Source organism: Anticarsia gemmatalis, chromosome 23 (genome assembly GCF_050436995.1).
Source record: "Anticarsia gemmatalis isolate Benzon Research Colony breed Stoneville strain chromosome 23, ilAntGemm2 primary, whole genome shotgun sequence".
NCBI lineage: Eukaryota > Metazoa > Arthropoda > Insecta > Lepidoptera > Erebidae > Anticarsia > Anticarsia gemmatalis.
In genome coordinates, this window is record NC_134767.1 from 8,549,919 (window position 1) to 8,573,608 (window position 23,690).

At 34.1% G+C, this 23,690-nt stretch overlaps 2 protein-coding genes across 3 annotated transcripts; both read left to right on the forward strand.

The window, feature by feature from the left end:
* Positions 1-201: 201 nt before the first annotated feature.
* On the forward strand, positions 202-17,903 carry Vha44 (V-type proton ATPase subunit Vha44). Of its 2 annotated transcripts, none has more exons than XM_076129832.1 (13): positions 202-359; positions 788-924; positions 2,235-2,336; positions 2,687-2,738; positions 11,227-11,324; positions 11,887-11,975; positions 12,345-12,443; positions 13,089-13,212; positions 13,685-13,816; positions 14,298-14,395; positions 16,025-16,163; positions 16,701-16,836; positions 17,357-17,903. In XM_076129832.1, exons 2-12 carry the CDS (start codon positions 796-798, stop codon positions 16,794-16,796), a joined length of 1,158 nt encoding a protein of 385 aa, XP_075985947.1. In that variant the 5' UTR covers positions 202-359; positions 788-795; the 3' UTR covers positions 16,797-16,836; positions 17,357-17,903. The 2 variants fall into 2 exon arrangements, with proteins under 2 accessions (XP_075985947.1, XP_075985948.1); XM_076129833.1 differs by lacking the exon at positions 202-359 and adding an exon at positions 558-712.
* A 1,768-nt stretch (positions 17,904-19,671) lies between these two features.
* On the forward strand, positions 19,672-23,246 carry ATPsyngamma (ATP synthase, gamma subunit). The gene is made up of 7 exons (XM_076129881.1): positions 19,672-19,808; positions 19,997-20,170; positions 21,016-21,094; positions 21,189-21,246; positions 21,569-21,726; positions 22,113-22,277; positions 22,568-23,246. Exons 2-7 carry the CDS (start codon positions 20,007-20,009, stop codon positions 22,832-22,834), a joined length of 891 nt encoding a protein of 296 aa, XP_075985996.1. The 5' UTR covers positions 19,672-19,808; positions 19,997-20,006; the 3' UTR covers positions 22,835-23,246.
* The last annotated feature ends 444 nt before the right edge of the window (positions 23,247-23,690 follow it).

Here is a 23,690-nt window from a genome sequence, read left to right on the forward strand (position 1 = left end):
CTGAAACATTTTTTCTGATAATTGTCATATTTTACTGTCAACCGTGTTAATTACAAAAAATAAAAATAATATATTATATTTAAACTGATAAAATCTCAGGCTCTTTAATGTAGAATTATACTAGAGCTTAATTTCTTATGAAAACATTTTATTTCGCGACAAAATTTTCCAAAAAAATTGTTAGCCATAGACTATTGACGTAAATCAGCTGTCCAATATCAGTCGTTGTAGGTGGCAGCACCGCGTCACGTGAATTTTCATGGCGTTGAAGGGCTAGTCCCGAATTGTCTTGTGATTTCGCCAAATTATTTGCTGTTTCAAATATTTAGTGTTAAACAGCATTAATTTATAAGTTTCAGGTGAGTGTTGTGTCGTATTAGAGTGTGTATCGCGGTGGATGTTGCGGTTAAATGCTTTTGCGCGGGACTGAAACATGTCAATTCGGTTGTGACGGAGTGTAAGGGGTGGTTTGGGGTGATTTCTTGGGCTAGCTCGCGTCCGGCGCCAGGATGTCTGACCGCCGAGCGGGCGCCGATGAATCGAGCTAGTTATTGATTCGGTGCACAGAACCGTTGCGTCGTTGCTCTGACTGAAAACACCAGATAGTTGCTCGCATCCGCGGGCGATACACTCAAACTAAGCAGCACAAAATCGATAATTTCGACAATGAGTTTGTTTTTAATTGTATCAAACATGTAACAGTTGATAGGATGTAGGTTTTTATGTTGTTGCTATGTCATTATTAGATGATATCAATAAGTAATGTAATGATTGTGTGTGATTCCAGTGGTGAAAATGTCCGAATACTGGGTGATTAGCGCCCCCGGCGACAAGACGTGCCAGCAGACCTGGGACACCCTGAACAATGCCACCAAGTCTGGCAACCTCAGCATCAACTACAAATTTCCAATCCCTGACCTGAAGGTACACTTGTTCACTTTGCTTAATCACTTATCTATTACATAAAAATTCAATTATTGAAGTCATAAACAGAAAAATCATCTCCCAACTGTTCCTATTTGAAGATTACAAGTAATGACCTTGAAATAATTATGTTTTTATTGGGTAGATAAGTCATTAGATAAAATTTGTTAAGATTGATATTAAGCCTATGGCTGCTACCATAATACTCACTACTACAACATCAATAAGAATAAACATAAAAAAATCTAATTAGATATCTAATTGAGACTACATCTGATTGGATGCATACATTTAATATACCTACCATGATTATGAGACCCCTAGCATGAAAATATACTTTTTTTTTATTGAGGAGAAAAAGTATGTTTTATTTTTTACCAACCAGTTCTTCTTTCCTTGATACCAATTTGAAAAAAAAAAGGAAAAGAATGATTAGACTCCTAGAAAAGTAAGCATTCTGCAAGCAAGAACCAAATTCAAATGTGTTCAATTATAATTTGTGCATGATTATAGTTGGGAAAACAGCTTAAATAACAACAAAATAATTGATCAATGAACATTCTATAGTATAGAGCATTAATAAATAATGTATTAGGACCTCAATTATAATAATGGCTTCTGTGCTGAACTAGTGACCTATTTTATTGAAGCCCATGAAACATGGATTTTGTACGACCTAACCTAGATAGTTTCCTTAATATAGTATTTTCGTATAGATATCTGACAAGCTTTCATATATAATATCTATTTACTTTAAAACTCTTAAGTTAGTTTTTGTTTAGTTTTGTTAAAATATGAAAACTATGCTTTGAGTGTTTTTGGTCCAAATCAAATCAAATTTTTAGATTGGGGTAGGTCAAGACCAAATAACACCAGCCATTATGATCCTTTTGAATTTTATTTCATTCACATTCATACATCTTTTCATAAATTGTCATGTTATACAAGTACTAAATTATGATATTTTCCCACCTGACTACTAGTGCAAATCACATGACCCTTTATAAAACATCCCCATTATTATTTGCATTTAGTTTCCTTTGTAAAATGAAAAACTTCACTTACGTCTACACCTATGATGACAACGGTCAACTTGTCTGTCCTGACTGCAGTCGCCTATTCATAATAAAGTTTGGTTTTGTTAGGCATCAAAGAGCTCACGCCAGGCAACATACATAGTCCGGGTCGCTATCATCGGATATGGTGAAGAGGACTACATATAAATTGAAAAAAGTTACATCTATATCTATCTAGATCTTTGTGTGTTTTTTAATATGAAACAAATATTAATGTATTGTGACCATTTGCAGGTGGGGACACTGGATCAGTTGGTGGGGCTGTCGGATGATCTTGGTAAGCTTGACACCTTCGTTGAGGGCGTCACTAGGAAGGTCGCTCAGTACCTCGGTGAGGTAAGTTTAAAAGAACATGATTTTTTCATTTATCTTAGCCTTCTTTACTATGAGACTTTAACATGTAATATATCCAAGTGATCTAAGTTTAATATTCCAAATACCCACTTAACAATGTGGTTTTATCAGTTACAAAAAACAAATTATAACTAAAATTGAACAATAATGGCCATAAATAGGAGGTTTTATGATCCATATTGTTTGAGATTTATATGATTTTATTTTACGTAAAAATAATTTTGAAATAAATAAGAACAACTTAACCCTTTTTTAACCTTTTTTCTTCTACTCTTTACTTGCTACTGGAGTAATTGTTGACTATAAACTATTTTTTCTATTTATTTCAAAAGGTACTCGAAGACCAACGCGACAAACTTCATGAGAACCTAATGGCGAACAACAGTAAGTCATTTCATATTTTATTATGGCACTAAACATTATTCTTACAACCTTTTTAATTAAGACATTTTACAATTATTTTTAAACAGATTTCGTTACTGTTTGGTGCCATTTATAGATATTTTTGGAATTAAAATAAAGGTTTGAAATTCAGAAATTAAAAATAGACATTTAATAACATAATAGGAATATCTTGCATGATTTAAAATTAAAAATAGTGAGATAAAAATACATTTTTTATGGCATGTTTGGGATACTATAGCGGAAATAAGCTGTAAGGAATTTGGGTCTGATGTTACAAGCATGAAAAACTAATTTTTAAAATAGAAACAGAATGGACTGGTGTAGAAAAATAAAATAAGTTAAAAGCACACAGTAGTGCGAAAGATTAGCATGTGTCGCTGAATTTCAATGGTTGAATTTGTCTTTTTAAAATATATTTTTTTCTTTTATAATTTTATTCATTTATGTTTACCTTTTATTTTATTATTTTGCATGTCAATATTACCGACTGCCTACATTAAAAAAGCCAGTCGATTTAATTTATTATTTTGATATATTTTATTTTATTTGCAATTATAAATTTGCAGTAATATCCAAGAATGTTTATTATTTTATACATTTCTTCACACATAACACATTTCATCTCGATCCTGAACACTAACCTGTTAACTGAGCACTAATGTGTACATACATGTATGAAAAATTGACGAAGCTTGGCTGATACAAAGAAAAATTGTATATTTTTAAATAATATATTGCTATAATTGCATGTATGTGTAAAGTTAAAATTCCAAGTTTCGTCGATAGCTATTTATTGAACGGCTAAGAATGTTGGGTGGACAGTGTTTGTATATTTTTTATTAGTGGTTCTATACTTATGGCTATATGGAACCTCTTGCACAGTGCACTTTATGTGAAATGTTAGTATGGAATGTATAGAGAACATTATTTTGCAATTATCATTGGTTCTAAGGACATCCGATTCGTTTTATATTCGTGTTTTCACAAGAACTATGGTGATAATTGGCGATTTGAAAAATTGGATGTATCCACGAAGGTAATGTTTTCGTATTTTATAAAAGGCAAAACGGTTTATTTATTTTAGAGACGCCATTTTGTTTTATGGCTCGAAAGTTAAACAAAAATTTCAAAATTATATTTCGATTTTTTTAAATATTTTTTATTATAAATTTTATTATAAAATTGGACGCAAATAAATTTTAAAATTTATTATTATGTACATATATTCATATATTAAGCATATATATCACAATATAATAATTATTATACGATAGAAACGCTTCTTTTGGATTATTTTTACAATTTTCAGTTTGTTAATTCACAATAGTGTTTTAATTTTAATAATTTAATTAATATTTCCTTAGATTGAGAATGTTAGTATTTTCGGATTGCATTTCAGTGTCTGAGAAATGGAAAAAAGTTTGCGGAAGTGAGTAATTTTTTAAGTAGTGTATGTAAATAAAAGTGCTTTATTTTTTAATTAAAATTTCTTAATATTCTGTACAGTACAATGACAATATCACGTGAAGAATAAAATCGACTAAAAATATTATAAAAAATATATATGTATATTGGAAGCAAACTGATGTAAGTCACATTTTAATATTTTCAGTATAAAGCTAGCTCAGAATGATTATGTAATTTTTCGTCTTTTCAATGGCCCAACTAAAACAAGACTTATTATAATGTTTGTTTAATATACAGATATATTTTTAACTAGAAATCGAATGGTATACATCACGTTCAAAGTTTTCACAAGATTATGGATTTACAACATAATGACGTCACAATACTGTACCGAATCCGCGTATTATGTGCGAGCTTCGATAAATATACAGCCGCTTTGAATATTATATGTTTATTAAGATTTCTTATATACAAACGTTTTATTTCGCTACGTTTATTAATATAATGTATTTATGTATTAAAATGAGATGTATTTATGAGTTTTTTAAAGCTTTTTTTACGATTTATAAGGGCTGTAGGATAAAGTGGAGTTATATAATGTAACGTGACGTAAGCAATAAGAAGTCTTTACTCGACAGTGGGTAGAAATGGGAATATAAATTATTAATATCATTATATTAGGAGCTCGTGGCTTAGTTTACAACAGCCGAACGGATCGATCTCTGAGGTTAAGCTACGCTTGCCGAGGTTGTTCCGTGGATGGGTGACCATCTTATACATATCGAGTTCCTCCGTGTTTCGGAAGGCACGTTAAATTGTGGGTCCCGGCTGTCATTTTCGAAGATCTTTGACAGTCGTTAACAGTAGTCAGAAGCTTGAAAGTCTGACAACCAGTCTTGCCGAAGGGTATCGTGTTAATACCCAAGTAACTGGGTTGTGGAGGTCAGATAGGCAGTCGCTCCATGTAAAACACTGGTATCCAGCTGCATCCGGTAAGACTGGAAGCCGACTCCAACATAGTTTGGAACAAAGGCTAAGCGAATATAAGCGAATATATATATTAATATATTAATAATAACTATATCGCACGCTTTACAAATGTCTGGGACTCTGTAGTCCCGAGATAAAACATAAGACGTACTACGTGAAATATACAATAGTTATATGTTAAATACTGGTATTCAGCTGCATCCGGTGAGACTGGAAGCCGAATCTGACATAGTTGAGAGAAAGGCTAGATTGATTGAACCAGTAATATAATTTCTTTGGCATATTTGCTTTGCGAATAAATTTAGGTTTTGTTTAATTTTGATCTGAATATTTATAAATATGATCGCAAATGTGTTACGTCGCAGGATGCTAACAATGTGTTAAACAGTCGCGTCACAGTGTATATTTAATTTTGATTCGACTGTTAAATATAACATTTGTTAAAAACCACATTGATTTATATCAAAGTTCTTTTTAAATAGGATTTTGGACGTTTTTGTCTTAAATTAGTAGCAGTATTTACCGCTTAGATTTAAAAGATTGTTTTTTCTAAGATCTTAAAAATACTGCTCTTTCAGTTTGAAGATGTCCAGAAATGGGATAGAAAAATCTATAGGTTTTGAAAAAAAATCCTGTTATTTCTGTTTGATGACATATAATTTTTAGGTTTATATATTTACGAAAATGAGAAAATCTTTTGAAAAGAGCTTTTTATTATTATTTTTTAACAAGAAATAAATGCTACGAAACGAATTGTAGCAAAGTAATATGACATAATAATTCTTTATAAAATAAAATATATTTTTTCTTTCTGCATGCCATATAATGATTGTGCTATATTTTTAAAAGCTCGCGGTGTCATTTTGAGTAGTAACTGTATTTTGGTCTCAGTCTTTTGATATTTATAAATGTTCTTTATTATAATAATGTTAGTTATTTAGTGTCGGTTCAAATTGATATTGTATTACATCACATTTTCAGTGGCGAGATATTGTTTTATCTGTTTCAGTGAAAGTGTGACAACTGATAATGTTAGATATATTATGAAATAAGATTTGTTAAGATATGTGATGGATATGAAAGAAAAACTTCAGAGTTTTTAACGTATCGTTAAAAGAGCTGTTTATTTTGGATTGAATCGAAGGTGTGGCAGCCGTTATAGTTGGAGACAGCTGACTAGATTTTGATAAACATTCAGCAGTTAGGTTTTTGGTTTTTCCACGAACGGTATTTGAACTTAATGCTTGATTATATTAAAGAAAGCTATTAATACTCTATTTTTGTACTATATTATCTAATGAAATAGCAAGTGTTAGACATATTTTATCCTAAAACAGCCAAGTTTAGAAGCAAAAGCGTTTTAAATCATTCAGTCATAGAGTGGTTTTAAAGTATTCGGAACCAAATCCGAAACTTGATATAAAATATTCTATCGATCAACTAATTTGTTACTTATTTCGGACGGCAAAGTTGGACGGTTCAAACTATAGAATTTAATGTGATAGGTGTGTTTGTTTTGCAGATGTTAAGGGACATTCCATGTAAATATGATATTAGCGTTTTATTCTACAGGGTCATTTAATTTTATTCCATCATTTAAGGGATTCTTGCCAGCGTATTTAACAGATGAAGATACTTCTATTATCTGAAAATTTATGCTGAAATATCTTGAACAGATAAAACCAAGAAGAAACTTTTAGAAACTTCTAAATGGAAGCCAGACTCAGCAATTGCCAAGATCATATGAATCTTTTCGTATAATGGGTGGCATGTGAACATATTCTGGCAGAAATGTGTACAAATTTGAATAGGGATGTCCAATTTTATGATTTATTGTGATGTAAACACCAGCACAGGCTGTTTAGCTGTCAATCACTTCGTCTTCACGTATTGTTTCAATTATCCCAACAACATACAAACGTAATGAAACAATCATATCCATTGCATACTTCTAAGCTTCTAAATTAAGCCACATTTTGCTTAAAACAAAAAATAAAATGTTAGAGTGTTGTAATATTTGTCGCACAAATTGTTGTAACGATGTAAGAAACTACTTATATTTAATCAAATGTCTTCATACCATAGATAATAGCAATCACTGCCTCACAAGACATTCATAGCTTAGCTAAATCAAGCTTTAAAAAATTGTCTATGCTTTGCGCTTCTTAATTTTATTATTATTATTTAGTTTATTTATATTTTTATTTTAAAATAAAAATATATTCTTTTGCTCCTGTCCTTTACCTTCTGAGATCCTTTATTTTTTTACTTTCACCGAGGCGTTGGTATATTTTGATGATCCATTGATTTTGAAACAAGGACATGAAACATTGAAATACATTTACAACCGCTGCATAAGTGGATAGTGGCGTCGATAAAGGCCGTATCGACTGTTAGTTAAATAGATTGGGTTATTCGTATATCTGAAGTGGTTATTTAAGGGGTTGTCGAGTTTGATGAAAGGCTTTGACGAGTTCCTGGCGAATCTAGGCATTGACTCATACGCGGACCCGGGCGGGGGCGAGCCGCCTCCGACGCCCACGTCTCCCGTGTGTGACTCGGCCTACTCTGAGCACCACGGCTGTTGGCCTTGCGAGCATCGGGAGCATTCGGAATACGACGCGTCGCACCCGTCGCAAGTGTCCAGCGGACGCAGCTCCCCGCGGTGGGACGATGACGATGAAGAGGAACGTCCGCACCATGTTCTCACACAAGGTTTAGGAGACCTAACCCTCGCCTAACCAGTAACTCCTTGGTTTGGACGGAACTTGAAACTGCGGTACTATTTATAAAAGCTATTCACTTTTAAATGATATTCGTTATTACCAGCGAAAATATCGAGTGGCTATCATTTTTCGAAAGATCATTCATAAACCCGTTTGCATCGCTTATATCTGAATAGGTGTTACAATTATATCTGTGAGAGAGTCAAGTTCTATCCAAGCTGTACTCCCGGTAGGCCCTGTAAAGTCCCATAGGAAACGAAGCTTCTAAATATAAGGTTTCGTACACGAACAGCGCTAACTGCAACGCGGACCTTAGGTGTGATGGCAGTGATTGTTATATCTATCTCTTTCTCGCTTTACCCGGAAATATTTTCAAAATTTTTCTTCAAAAATATTTTCTAAATTATACACAGCAGATGGCGCTGGCCGTTTTTTCGAAATTCGCGAGCGCCATCCTGAATTTTTTTCAAGTAATTTTACAGCCATTTTTTTTTGTTAAATATAATAAATTTGCTAAGAAAAGTTTAGGGTGACGCTACGAATGTGGCTAGGAATGATATATTTACACAAAATTGTACGTGTCACACCGGCGAGTGTTTACGTTTTGACATTTACCAGTGATGTGTCAAATGTGTAGTCTAAATTAACCGAGCATTTCGCGAAATTGACCATTGCCGTCTTGGAGATTTCGCCAATTGCCCAGTAGAAGCTTTTATACACTGTTGAATGTGATTATTATAGCTTTTTAAGTTACTTTCAGTTCGCTTAGTTGTTTAATTTATTAATATTGTCGATGTTGTACCTTTTATTTTTTTATTATATTTTTAATTTATAATATTTTTTATTATATTACACACAGGTATCGCGTAATTTCGTATTCATACAAAATAAATTTCAGTTATCTACAAAGACTTCTTCTTAGACTTCAGACAACAGGTATTTTACTTATTTACGATGTAATATTAACAGGATTATACATCGAAGTCGCATTTTATTCAATTTGCTATAGTCTGTTTCAGACAGTAAACTTCGAATGATCGAGAACAATAACAATACTAAAAAAGCAATCGGAATAAATCGACATGAATATATCAATATCAAATTGTGAAAGCATCATAAAGCCATCATATTTAACACCTATAAATACAATTTTATTACAAAACCTTGAATCGAAGCGAAATAGGTCTCATTTTATTATCATTTTCAAAGAGCAGGAAGGTATATGGTTGTTTCACACGATATTCTATTGTAGCTGAATAAAGTTCGGCCCGTTTGTTCTAAGTTTTATGATTTGGTTATTGACCTATATTGTATGTAGGTCGTATGTTGCCGAATCGTTAAGCCACTATCGACAATAACTAGGAACTGGGAATTCTATATTGCAAAATAAATATCTCTGTGATCGAGCGATTATTGTGTAGATACTTGAGTCAAATATTTAGGTTCATATTACATAATATGGTTTTTAAAAAAATAGGTTCGCAAACCGCACTTGGCCAGTGCGGTGGATTTAAAGACTAACCCCTCTCTTTATTCCGGGAGGAGACCCTTGCCCAGCAGTGGGATATGAATGGGTTAAATTTATTAACAAAATGTATTTTTTGACTTACGACAGTTTTGAATCAAAGGGTTGTTAAATACGATTAGCTCTTGTGTTAAGGGAGGAGACCCTTACTCTCAATAGTTGGATAGTAATAGTTATTTTAGTCGTTTAAAACATAGTTACAACAATACTCTATAGACTTACACAGTACCTCATATTCCTCATAATTGATGAAGGTCATACGAAGCGAATTCTAGTAATCAAACGCTTTCGTTTTTACTAGAAGATGAGTTGTTGCTATATTAATGAGATTTTATCTTAGAAATGTTACAATAATAGTTTAGTTAAAACTTAGACAGAAGTAGTTAATAGGTAGCCAAATAGATGGATAGCCGTGTAGTGTTAAAGGACTCCAGTCACAGTGTTAATACTTTAGCAAATAACTTAGGCAGAGTTGCTAATGGACAGGTAGCCAAATGGATGGGTAGCCGTACAGTAGATAGAGTTATTCAATACTTGTGTCTTGAAATAACGGATGAAATATTTGTACTGAAAATGTGTATTATATTATAATATTATTTTTTTTCAGTTTTCAGTATATCATAAATGAGTATGTCGTCTTTCGCACATTAATAATAATATCTAGGCCGTCTTATCGATCTTTTTTTATAACAGCACAAGGACAAACGCTTTCCATGAGCTTTTATAAATAAAACTACTTAAATATATTTTTAACTATAAAATAAAATTAATACAATATAATATAAGCAAGTCTGAAAGTTATTTAAAACAGTTCTTGAAGGCATGCAGTCTCCACTTAGATTACGTGGTGGACTCAAAGCCTAATCCCTCCCTCATTCTGGGAGGAGACTCTTGCCCAGCAGTAAGACAGTAATGGGCTAAATTTATTATATTTTTTCATTATAATAATAGTAGACTCGCGCGGCTTCGCTCGCTTATCAGTTAGGAGTTAAAGTTGATTGCTCCTATTTTAATCCGCTAGTGGATGATTTTGTAAGAAAAAAATGTATTACTTATTTGAGGTTTTATCAAAAATAATAATCTTCTAGGTTCGTAAAATTAAATTAATTGTCAATTATTATAATATGTATTGTACTTAGTTTTGTATTAGTTTGTAATAGATTGATGTATGAGAATCGCATTATATATTTCTATATAAAATGTTTTATGAAAATATAATGTGCTTCTTTTCAACTCGTATATAAAAATATTTTTTATTTACCTAAAAACAATTTATTATTATTTTTTGTTTAATATAAGTGTATCTCATTTTTATCGTGAAATGGAATGGTTATGTTTAAAAAAAAACGATTTTTTTTTTGTTATAAAGTGTTTTTTTTTGTTACAATATATTGTAGAAAATATTTTTCATATACGAGTAAGCATGTAACTCTGCATGAATCGATGCATGTTACCCGATGGACCCATGCTATGTATGTACCTAGTACTTGTCTAAGCACGTAAGCTAGATTATATTTTAGTTTCTAAAATCAACGCTTCCATTTCGTTTCGTTTTGTTCAATTCCGTTCAGCACTTTAATAAACCTTTTTAGTGTATTCGATATTAATTTTTAGAGCCTGTAACCCTAATTATGTTTGCAACCCTATGTGTTTAACAGATAAATACAAAAATTTAAAACTAAAATAAAAAAACCTTTTTTCAAAATTATAGTCAGATAATCAGTTCAATCGGCAATAAAAAATGAATCCCAATATGTTTGATATTTTTTCAATGTGACTCAATTTTCGTAATTTTTGAGAAATGTCGTTTGGTTTTCAGGCGACCTGCCGTCTTATTTGACCCGTTTCCAATGGGACATGGCAAAGTACCCCATCAAGCAGAGTCTGCGTAACATTGCTGATATTATTAGTAAACAGGTAAGCTATTTAAAAAATATTAATAAGTATAAACTTTCTTAACACTAATTTAATTTGGACTACACCATCCAAAGATGAAATAGCCTGTCATTGACTGTTAGACACAAGTAGCACCTAGTTAGACTAAAATTAGTTTTTTTTCTTTTGTGACTATAATCTTAATAAACCATTTGGTTTTAACAATATTTCTATTAGTTATAAAACATTTTAAAATAATCTATACTAATATTATAAAGCTGAAGAGTTTGTTTATTTGTTTGAAAAAATCTATTCAATGTTAGATAGTCCATTTATCGAGGAAAGCTATAGGCTATGTATCATCACGGTACGACCAATAGGAGCAGAGTAGCATTAAAAAATGTAACAAAAACGGGGGCATTTTGACCCATTCTCTCTTATGTGACGCAAGGGAAGTTGCGCGGGTCAGCTAGTATAAATGTATATTTTTAAAAATCACGCCATTTATACGACCATGACAGCGATTCACCAATGACAAGTAAATTCCCATGTAATAGGGGCATACATTGAAGGTTACTTATGTGGGTATGTGTTATGTTCCCAGGTGGGACAGATCGACGCGGACCTCAAAGTGAAGTCGTCCGCCTACAACGCACTCAAGGGCAACCTACAGAACTTGGAGAAGAAACAAACGTAAGTGACTTGTGTTTAATTTTGTAGGTTTTTATACTTATGACATTATTGATCCAATTCATAAAAACTAATGAAGGTCGTGCCTGAAATGTCTTTTATAGAAAACGAATTTAAATAAAAAGTAGGTAGTAAGTAAAATTCATTCTTAAGATTGTTTTTTAAACAATTATTTTATTTTAAATCATATTGTTTTTGTTGCGTTACTACTATTTACTATTAAAAGATACAGCAAGACTTAAACAGTTTTTGGTTCAAAAGAAGACTTATTATAAAACTCTCTCTTTAAACTGAATTAACTACAACAATAGTTTCACCGACCATACAATATAACACCTTAACACTATACTAATAAGTTGGTTTATCGTACAGCGGCAGTCTGCTGACCCGCAACCTGGCGGACCTCGTGAAGAAGGAGCACTTCATCCTGGACAGCGAGTACTTGACCACACTCCTCGTCATCGTGCCCAAGTGAGTACATAAAGTAATTCTATTTGCTAAAAGTACAGTATTATAATAAATTTCAGCCATCTCTGTACTACTGGGCTTTGCCTAGACAAAGATCTTATTGCAGAATTGAGTCTGTAGAGGAACGAGGTGATCATGTTCCTCCAACACAAAGGGAGGATCCTCCGACCAGCCGAGGTGATCATGCCTGGTGGGCATAGGTTACAAGTTCCCGACTGTTCTAGTCGCGAATAGCGCGATTCAGGATTTGTGACGTCATGCGGGTTCTGCGCTTGTTCCGTGAGATGCCGCTGTATGTATCTGTCCGCTATAAGTCCACCTTGCTGGTTGAAGACATTTAGGCATGTAAGGTTTCATCACGAAGTTTTCTTTCACCGTTGGAACAAATGATAATTATTTCTAATACAACATAACTATGAAAGGTCCTTGGTGTGTTCAGTGTGTTGCCTCGGGTTCGAACCCTTGACCACAGTTCTAGAAAAGATGAAGTTTTCAACCTGCACTTGGTTAACAATGCGGAGTTAAGGTCTTACTCCTATCTTATTATGAGGGTAGACCCTACTACGACTAAGGTTAAAGGTTGGCTCGTTCGTTTTAGTAGTTTATATTCAGTATGTCTTACAGTATAACACTCATGTTATTGCGCAGGTCAATGTTCAACGACTGGAACGCGAACTACGAGAAGATCACGGACATGATCGTGCCGCGCTCCACGCAGCTCATCCACCAGGACAACGACTACGGACTCTTCACTGTCACCCTCTTCAAGAAGGTACAACACAAAACTACCCTAGTCTCAGCTCTCAGCTGGAGAAGGCTCCCTACCCTTGTAGATCACTTGTCTCATGTAAAAGTGATTTGATTTTGATTTTATGCAAAGTTTAATGTTGTTTATCATAGATGGCGCAACTGTCAAATTTGTATTCCTAATTACATTTATTAAAAACATTGAAATATTCGTTCGTAAACAAACATTAGTTGTCAGATATAGGTTAAATTATATAAAATAACTATTTAATTAGTAATTTTTCTCTAGTCTACTCTATTGTTTTTTTTTTCCGTGAGATATTTTTCACAAAATATGACAATATTTCTTAAACCACCAATAAACACATTATCCGAATATCCTCCTTTGCATCGCGTAGTCGGGTAAAAAGAAGATGTGTTCTTGTCGGTAGTGCTATAGGTAGGACTCAAGACCCGATGACATAGACCTTCTACTACAATATATGTGTCGTGTGCAGGTGGTAGACGAGTTCAAGCTGCACGCTCGCGAGCGCAAGTTCGTGGTGCGCGAGTTCTCGTACAACGAGGCGGACCTCGCCGCCGGCAAGAACGAGATCACCAAGCTTGTTACTGACAAGAAGAAGCAGTTTGTAAGTATACACATTTCAAACATTTTATTTGAGTATTTGAACTATTGAATATATGCAGGACTGACATTTTAATGAATATTGTACTAAATTACCGTGGGTACTTAAGAAATATGTCGTTTCAAAAAATATATACATGTGCCCGAAATGTTAGATATTGGGTTTTTCGACTTTGACTTTGTAGATAACGTACTTACATAAAAAAGTAGTATATAGCTTAGTGTTACTGTTTAATAAATTAGTGAATATAGTCTTATATTTAATTTTACTTTACGAAAAACAAGCTGATTGAATTTGTGTATACTTTTCGTTGTAACAAAAGAATGCAATTAATGCCTACAATATAATTAAATCGAAGATTGTAAAATGATATCGGAAAGTAATTTTTTACTCTTTTTAGTAAGATCATCAGTAGCAAGCTAAATAAAACTCTGTGACCTTTACAATAAGGTTCAAAATATCTAACCGTCATTGTATTTCTCAGGGTCCGTTGGTGCGATGGTTGAAGGTGAACTTCTCTGAATGTTTCTGTGCTTGGATCCACGTTAAGGCTCTGCGTGTCTTCGTCGAGTCTGTCTTGAGGTAAGATACCATTACTTCTATTACTAGTTTCATTACTTAAAGCGATCAGAACTAGTAGTGTTGATCAGTAAACGATCTGTGGGTTAAGTAATCTTAACGCGGACGTTACATAGATGGTGGTTTAAAAGTATTTGATCCAAGTGTCTCCGTGCATCGTAGGGCACGTTAAAGTCGGTTCCGCGCGTACTCAGATAGTAGATCTAAAAGAATGTCAAAGAGCTTTAGGCGGCTTCAGTGGCGAAGGGTCAGTTTTTACAAAAGGTAAGCCGGAGCTATTAGTCATTGTCTAGGTAAAATACCTACATATTATGTACATCGTAAGAATATCGACGTAAAATTCTGCATAATAACAATATGAGAGTTTTATCTACATTCGACTACAGTCTCTTATTTCTCTCTCTACAGTCTAATAATACATAGGTAGGTACTTACCATGCTACCTAATCATGCATGTTTTGCATTAAGTTACTCTGTCTTCAGTGTAGTACTTAACACGTAGGTAACACAACAGCACATATTTAAGATAACGTAGGTATATCGAATGATTGATGATTGTCTCGCACTGGTTGTTTTATAACATATTATACAAGCAATTTAGAATGTATTCATCAACAATAAAATATCAAACACATTATGGATAAACGCAGAACACTTTAATAGAAATGAGTTTAACCTATAGATCTGACAAAATGAAAATTTACTCGAATATAAACATGCAAAACAATTACTCTTTAATACACTAATACGTTCACAGTTATGCACAAACATTAATAAGGAATAATGTTGTAATAAACACAAATATTCTAATTTGTTATAGAGCGCGCGATAAAACAGTAAACAAACATAACCTAATGTCAAACTGGTGAACAATGTTCGACTCATACTTATGCAGGATGCTTAGCTTATATTTCGCCATCTCGCTCTTGCACGCGGCTCGCGCCGCGACAGACATATACGTAAGATCATGCGTCCGCCGCGGCGCGAGCGTTGTAGCGCGAGGCAACCCGCTCTTCCTCCGGCTTGCTCGCCACTATGCAGCGCGGTGTAAAGCGCGATCCAAAAGGTCGTAAGCGACATCGCCGCCATAGTTTTTATTGTACGCGATTCCCGATCGGCGCCTACGGTTTATTTCATTATTATTACTTCACGTTGCGTTTTTAGCGGAGCGTAATTTTTGAAGGGTAGGCGTTTTCGTACTGTTTCGATTAGATTATTGATTCTAGTTAAAGATTTCGCTTTAAATATTGTTTATTATTAATTAATTGTGTATTATTAGGCAAAAGTAAACAATTAATTTAACACTAATATTAAGTCTGTCCAGAAAGGGAAGCCGGTAGGAATCGAGTTGAATGGAGCCTTCGCCACTGGGCGGCTTTAATAACTGGTAAATGTATCTTAAGATCATTTAGTCAGGGTGTTTTGGTGCATTCCATTTTAAAAGCTTTAGGTATGAGACGTGTCTAAATGACACGATTTCGGATAAACTTGCTAGCTGCCTCTACATTCAGCGTCTTTTTTACCTATAGTTCTTGGATCCCTGGGCGTCCGAGAAGGAAACGCTGAACTACTTTTCTCTGTTATAAAAACTTCGGAGGTATAATTAGAATGTAACATTATGTCATGTTCCAGATACGGCTTGCCGGTGAACTTCCAGGCGGTGGTGATGGTCCCGTCGCGCAAGAGCTCCAAGAAGCTGCGCGACGTGCTGCAGCAGCTCTACGCGCACCTCGACCACTCCGCGCACGCGCACTCCACCAGCGCGCAGGACGTGAGTACACACCTGTTGTTGACACTGACGACATCTAGTGGAACTTGCTCGAACTATGTTGTGTCCACTAGTGACATCTAGTGAAACGTGGTCGAATTGTGTTGTCAATAGTGACATCTATCGAAATAGAGTACAACTAAGTTCGATTGACATGTAATGAAACGATAATCAAAAAAAAAATTGACCCATTTGTGTCATTAATCACTGCTAATTACACCTAAACTCAATTAAAGCTAACTAACTTAGTACCAGCGTTGATTGGCTATGCTATTCAGTGGAAGCCCACACAACGTATTTTCGACTAGCGACATCTAGCGTAATGAATTTAACAGGACACGTTTGATACTAACGACATCTCGTAAACTTTGGCATAGAATTCTTTAAACTCAAAATTCTTAGGATCAAAAATAGTACTCTTGTAATCAATAAAAGCTGAGTTTTGGAGGACATTTATTATATATTATACATATTATATTATTATTTACGAAGTGAGTATAATAATATATCTAATATTTTGTATGTTTGTTTGTCACACAGAACGCAGAGCTGGCCGGTCTCGGGTTCGGTTCGTCGGAGTACTTCCCGTACGTGTTCTACAAGATAAACATCGATATGATCGAGAAGTCGGCCTAGACATCGTCGACGCAAGCGCAAAGTGCACCCCGTTTATTAGGTAAATAACAACTTTATACTCTACAAAAAGACTGACAAATGGCTACTTTGAAAGAAGGAATCAATAAATATATATTTACTTGCTGACCCGGCAAACGTCGTTTTGCAATAATAATATAATAAAAAATAAATATAACATAAAAAAAAGTGTCACTTAGCGGTATGAAAAATTAATGTTGGCCGATTCTCAGTCCTACTCAATATGCTCACAAAATTTCATGAGAATCCGTTTCGGAGGCGTATGGCAACGAAAACTGTGACCGCGAGAATTTTATATATTCGATTTAGTGCACAGTCTAAGGGGTAATCTATGAAACTGTTGAGCACGATTTTTTTTCTTCACGCCTTCTACTCGAAGGTGCAGGCGGAGGTGTATGATACATACTATTATCCATATTTCACCATTGATATTGTTGGTCCTATGTAATAGGAGGCGAAAGAAACTCCGTGCTACTATTGAAAATAATTAACGAGATATTGTTTTTTTAGTTTTGTAATAGTTTGTTTTTTTTTTCTTGCAGGTAATGTTACCAGGTTATTATCCTGAGCGTTCGACCAACATATTTATTTGGTCACAAGCAATAGCATGAAGTTCAGCGTACAATTATTTTACTAAATAGACAATATTTATCCATAAACTAATCGGCCCTTGAAAAAAAAATCATATTTTTGTATGTGTACAGATTTTTGAAAAGAAATAAGTTTTTTTTGTTTTTGTGACAACTTTAAAAATTAAATCAATTATTTTGCAGGTTGTTGATATAGATGTTTGTGTAATTTATATAATATGTTATTTATGAGTATGTTGCCATTTTAAATTGACGAAAGGAAATATAAAATTGTTGCAATAAATAAAAATAGAAATCTTGGTATAAAGCTTAGGCTTGATGTTTTTGTTGATACGTTTAAGGACGCAACAATTGAGTTCAGTATTATGTTGCGTAGTTGTTAGTGCAAAACATTGTATATTAAACGTTATAACATCATTGCAAAGCTATTGTAAATAAGAACATTCCTCATTGAATACATGTGTGTAGTACATAATAAAATATTATTCAAGTTACTGTTTTTTGTTGTTTTATTTTAACTCTTTGGCAGACACTAACTGAGCATGTTATAACTACATAAGTATGTATGAGAGCTCCTTAACCCTTTGACCGCCACGGTCGGCAATACTCGACAAATCAGAAAGTGCTCACGACGCTTTCGTCGGCAAATGTTAAAAATATAGCGTCAAAGGGTTAACCAAATAATCGACCTTTGCTGTGGAAAGACAACACTATGACTGGGACTTAGATTGCAAATCTGCACTGCTAAAGACCGAAAGATGTCTTTATTTTTTTCGTTTCCTTGTTTCCACAGCAAGGTGAAAACTGCCCCAATTCCTTTTAAAATAACCCTATCAGTAGCATGCTCTGATTAGTCACACTGAGGTGATTATCTATGTATGGAGTATCCTGTGTCCATGATGACCATCCCCTATATCTGTAGAATAATTATTAATTACATTTGCTAACATAAAACTAAATATGTGCAATAACAATCCACTCTCAATTAGAATCAAACATTCACTGAACCAGTCAATAATTGTAGGCGACTCTTGCAGACCACTGGGGTAGTAAGAAATTAACAGGTCTAACTGTCACTTCATCTTATTAAATACACACCATTTTAATAGCCCTTAAAAATTATAGCTAATCTATAATTCATCACATATTATTATACTAAATAAACAGGCTGGCTAAACTCTATTGTATTTTTTTTAAATTACTGACCATAATACCCTTAAAATAATCTTATTGCCCAAGAAAATACCAAGAAGTCGAAAAAATGTATGCAAAACAAATAAGTAGTGAGAATGTCTATAGTTCTGTATGACATCAACAATAAAATAATGACTAACCACAACTTACGTACTTACTAATTATCCTCAAGAATTCCAAGGACAGTACCTATTCTATTATTCTATATGGTATAAACTGCGACTTGTAAACAGACATATTATTAGTTCAGAATCAGGAAAGTAAAACAAAATTATCACTATAAAAACATTTTATTTCATAAGGAATGCTTATTTATTAGCTTATAAACTAAGTTTGATAAATACTAGTCGTCCCATTCGTGATCTTCTGTTTTATTGTCGTCTTCAACCATTTGTGATAAAGTTGAGTCACCACCTTCATCCAGTCGCTTGAACAGGGAAGTCAATAACTTCTTATTTAAGTGGTCCGTCTGACTTATTTCCCGTGTTGGCTGTTCCGGGATCTGTTCTGGGTTAACAGGCGCAGTTTTATCAGGTTCCGGCATTTTCGTAGCACTTTAATTGAAACGAAAAGATGAAATAAACAAACGACTGTAGTTCACAAAAGGAGTAAAATAATATATAATGAAGATAAATTAAGAATGAGCAAGTTGTATCACTCTAACGGCGTAGTTGAGCCTTCTTAATTTTGACGGATAATAAAATGTGATTTTGTAGACTGTCAGTTGTCAAAATTGACAGTATTGCGTTAATTTGCGTTTAGTTTTTGTTTTTATAGGAATTTCATTATATAAATAATTAATTAATCTTAGCAACGATACTGTACTTACCGCGCAAATCCACGAAACGTAAATGATTCTTCTCCGATTAATTGTAGAGATTTTTTTTATAATTATAAATATTTATACAATCATCTTGAGAATGTATTTGCACATACGTAGAATGTGGTATTTACACATTGAGAACTCAGATATTTAACAATACATATAAAAATCGAATTCAAGTCTCGTAAGAACTAATATTTCAATCATGTGCTGAGGAAATAAATATTTATTTTAACCTTACAAAATTTTATTTTTGATCACATTTTAAGTTAACGTTGCGTTCATGGCTGCACCCGATTTTTTTCTGTCATCTCATACAAAACGTTTCAGCCAGCGACATTTTTCGTCGGCTGGTGGTGATTTTGACCTAAGAACCTACCCATAAAAGTTAGTAATTAATTCTAAATACGTACTAAACGTGAATATTTACAATAGTTTCATTATCCTTCGTAAAAGCGTATCAGTAAAATGATAAATAGTGTTTCAATGTCGGCTAGTGTAACGCTCTTACATAACTTGGATCTCAGGACATAACCTGTACTTCTATCATCTGATTTTTGTGTTTTTAATTGCAGAGTCGCTAAAATGTTGGGTCGTGCAGCGCCGGGTGTGTGCACCCAGGTGGTGGCGGTGGTCAACCACCAGCAGAACAGGAATATGGCTACTTTGAAAGCCATTTCCATTCGTTTGAAGTCCGTAAAGAACATCCAGAAGATTACCCAATCCATGAAGATGGTGTCGGCTGCCAAGTGAGTGCAATTGTCTTGTTTTTGATATAGATTAAAAAGGTCTACCTTCAATGTTTGAATTTGGAATACTTGCTCTCAATTGCATTAGACTATAAGTTGTTTCATTGACATTGAAAATCTTCAATAATTGAAATCATATTGATTCTTAACAGTTTCTACTGATGTTAATGCTAAAGAAACTTTATTTATTTAATATTTTCATTTTCATAATTCTATTCTTACTATTTCTTATCCTGTCTGTCCATTTTGAAACTGAACATGTATCCTCATTGATTTTCTGATCAAACATTAATATTGATGCCTGAAAGGGGGCACAAGTTATTAGAATTGAGTTTATTGGTACACCAACACCTACTGCAATTTCATAATAATTATTATGTATAGTTCATTCTTGGCATTTAATTTCAATGAATACTTTGGCAGATATTGATTGAAACAAATCCTATAATATAGTATGCATACGATTTAGAGATAGTGAAGACCAAAGATCAGCCTACTGGTCAACGGTTTCAATGCTAGAATTCTTCAAAATCTACACAGCAGTTAAGCCATAAAAGCATAAAATAATAGTATGAATGTTGGAAGTTGGAAAATGGACACCTAAAAAATTTTGCATTACGATAGTAACTACAGATGATATAAAAACTTAAAAAAAAATGTTAATAGCTAGACTGTCTACAAAATTATGTATTTGATAAAACATAATATATCCTTATAATAGAGTCAGAAGGAATCACAGTTTTTAAATCCCATATTAGTTTGGATTCTTAAAGCTTTTTGAAGTTCATACTAGTCTATTAATACAGCCTTAGTATTTGTTAATAAGTACCTTATCTTTTTCACAGATATACTCGTGCTGAGCGTGACCTGAAAGCCGCTCGCCCGTACGGCGAGGGTGCCGTGCAGTTCTACGAGAGGGCCGAGGTATGATCACCTAATTTTTAACTTGAGTTGAATTATAATACAAATTGTGTTCAAATACTTCTATATGTGAAGTTGTGTTTGCAATGTTTGTTAGGTTGCCGTACCTGAAGACGAGCCGAAGCAGTTGTACGTGGCCATGACCTCTGACAGGGGTATGTTTATCATTTATTCTTTATGAATTTCGGATTTATCAGAGACTAAATATAACGTAATTTATGGTAGTTCTGACGTAGGTGACATAATATGGTCTAAGCGGTTTATGCTGCTGATCATTGGGTCCTAGTTTCTATATCTAGTAAGACATTTAGCTTTTGAGCAACAATATTATTAATAGTAGACCATAGTTCAGCAGGGTGAAAAAAATCATAGACTAGCAATGAATAGACCAAAAATAATAATATTTGAAAAGATTTAGATTCAACTAGAATTTAAAAGTATGTCATATCAGTTTTTAATAAAGAATCTATTACCCAGGTCTCTGTGGTGCGGTACACACTGGTGTGTCCAAGGTGATCCGCAACCGTCTGGGCGAGCCTGGTGCGGAGAACATCAAGGTGATCTGCGTGGGTGACAAGTCTCGCGGTATCCTTCAGCGTCTGTACGGCAAGCACATCATCGGTGTGTGCAATGAGGTGAGGATTATATGTTCTATATGATAAACTATGTAGAATAGAAATGGAAATAAGTGGCTAATAACTTGCGACGCAGAGGACATTCAAAAATGAAAAGTTTAATTTTACAAAAAAAATTAAGCTATGTTTTTCAATCTCTGATAAGCATTTATTAACTAAGTTTAAAAGAAAAAAATGGCAAGAAATATGTCATCTAGAAATAAAATAATCTTTTATTTTTCAAGACTATCACATTTGCTACTCTAAGATATCAATCTTTTTTTCACAATGGCTTTCCAAACTTTTGAGAGCAATTCAGCAAATAATTAAATAAAATCACCCTAGAATTCAAAGATTTGCTTTCTAGCATTGTGGACACTGATTAAATTCACATTTTATTTCGTCAGATCGGTCGTCTGCCGCCCACTTTCCTGGACGCGGCTAAGATCACCGGCGCTATCTTGAACTCTGGCTACGAGTTCGGCTCCGGCAAGATCGTATACAACAAGTTCAAGTCTGTCGTGTCCTACGAACAGTCCGACTTGCCGCTTTTCAGCCAGAAGGCTGTTGAGGTAACTATCTATTAATAATAAGTTTTAAAAATTTTGCTTCTATGGTAATAGAGAACATGTTAAAGGGTTTCATACTTGGTTTCGCCCATTGCCTATAAAATAAATCGTACACCTATCCGACCTCTTTGAAGCAAACTACCTTTTACCTTCTTTTTCTGTTTTGGAAGAGGTTACTTTTACATCAATTGATATGAAACTTTTTGTATCAAACAGATGTCTCATTACACGCAATATCGGATTAAACGAAACATAGCATTTCTGCCATATTAATAGAATATGTTGTTCCACAGTCTGCCCCCAAACTCGCGACCTACGACTCCCTCGACGCCGACGTGATCCAGTCCTACATGGAGTTCTCGCTGTGCTCCATGCTGTTCTACGCCCTGAAGGAAGGCGCTTGCTCCGAGCAGTCGTCCCGTATGACGGCCATGGACAACGCCTCCAAGAACGCCGGAGAGATGATTGACAAACTCACTCTCACCTTCAACAGGACCCGCCAAGCCGTCATCACCAGGGAACTTATCGAAATTATCTCTGGTGCTGCCGCTCTTGATTAAAATCCAAATACATAATCGTTTTGCTGGGATTCTATTATTATTTCGATATTTTATTTATGTATTATCTACAAAAAAGAAAAAAATTGGTTCATGTATCCGAACGTAGCTGCCAAAATGGCGGGTTCTTATTTCAAATTTGACAGAAGATTTGGTCTGATTCTCATCAAAACGATGTAGTTGTTCAAAATATTTATTGTGACAGTTTCAATATATTCAAATGGAAATTAAAATACGATGCCGACATTCCTGATCTGGTGTTCTGCGTTTCGGTGGAAACTCACGCAAATATCGCTTCACTGGCTTCAACACCTTTCACTGTGACGCGGGACTATGATCTATTCCATGGTTGACGTATGTGAAATATCGTCGTGTAAGGATACAGTGGTAGCAATAAAGTTACAGTTATAGATTATTTTGATCTTTTATTTAGTTGGTATCCTAGTAACTCCATAGCTTTTAGTATAGGTAAATCAGAAACTGACAGTTGTAGTAACTACAGCAACAGAACAAGACAAGTACGTTGTCTGTTGATTGAAAGTAGTATGTAAACAGAAAGATTGACTTGATCTGTGAACATAGTGTGGTAAGATACCCTTTGGGTAAAGTACTGTCGTTATATCAGAGATGGGGCCAAATAAGTATACCGTCAGATAGTACTTCAGAAAGCGGTTGGTCCAGGACGTGAGGAGGAGGCGGGAGGACTGTCTGTCTGCTTTCACATTCTAGATATTAATAATTGATTATGAATCGTTATGGCTTGGCCTTGCCCAAGTTCCACAAAAATAAACTTTGGATCAGCCCTTGTTCCTGAAAACGATGATAGATACGATCTGTATGGTTGTACAAACAAAAACTC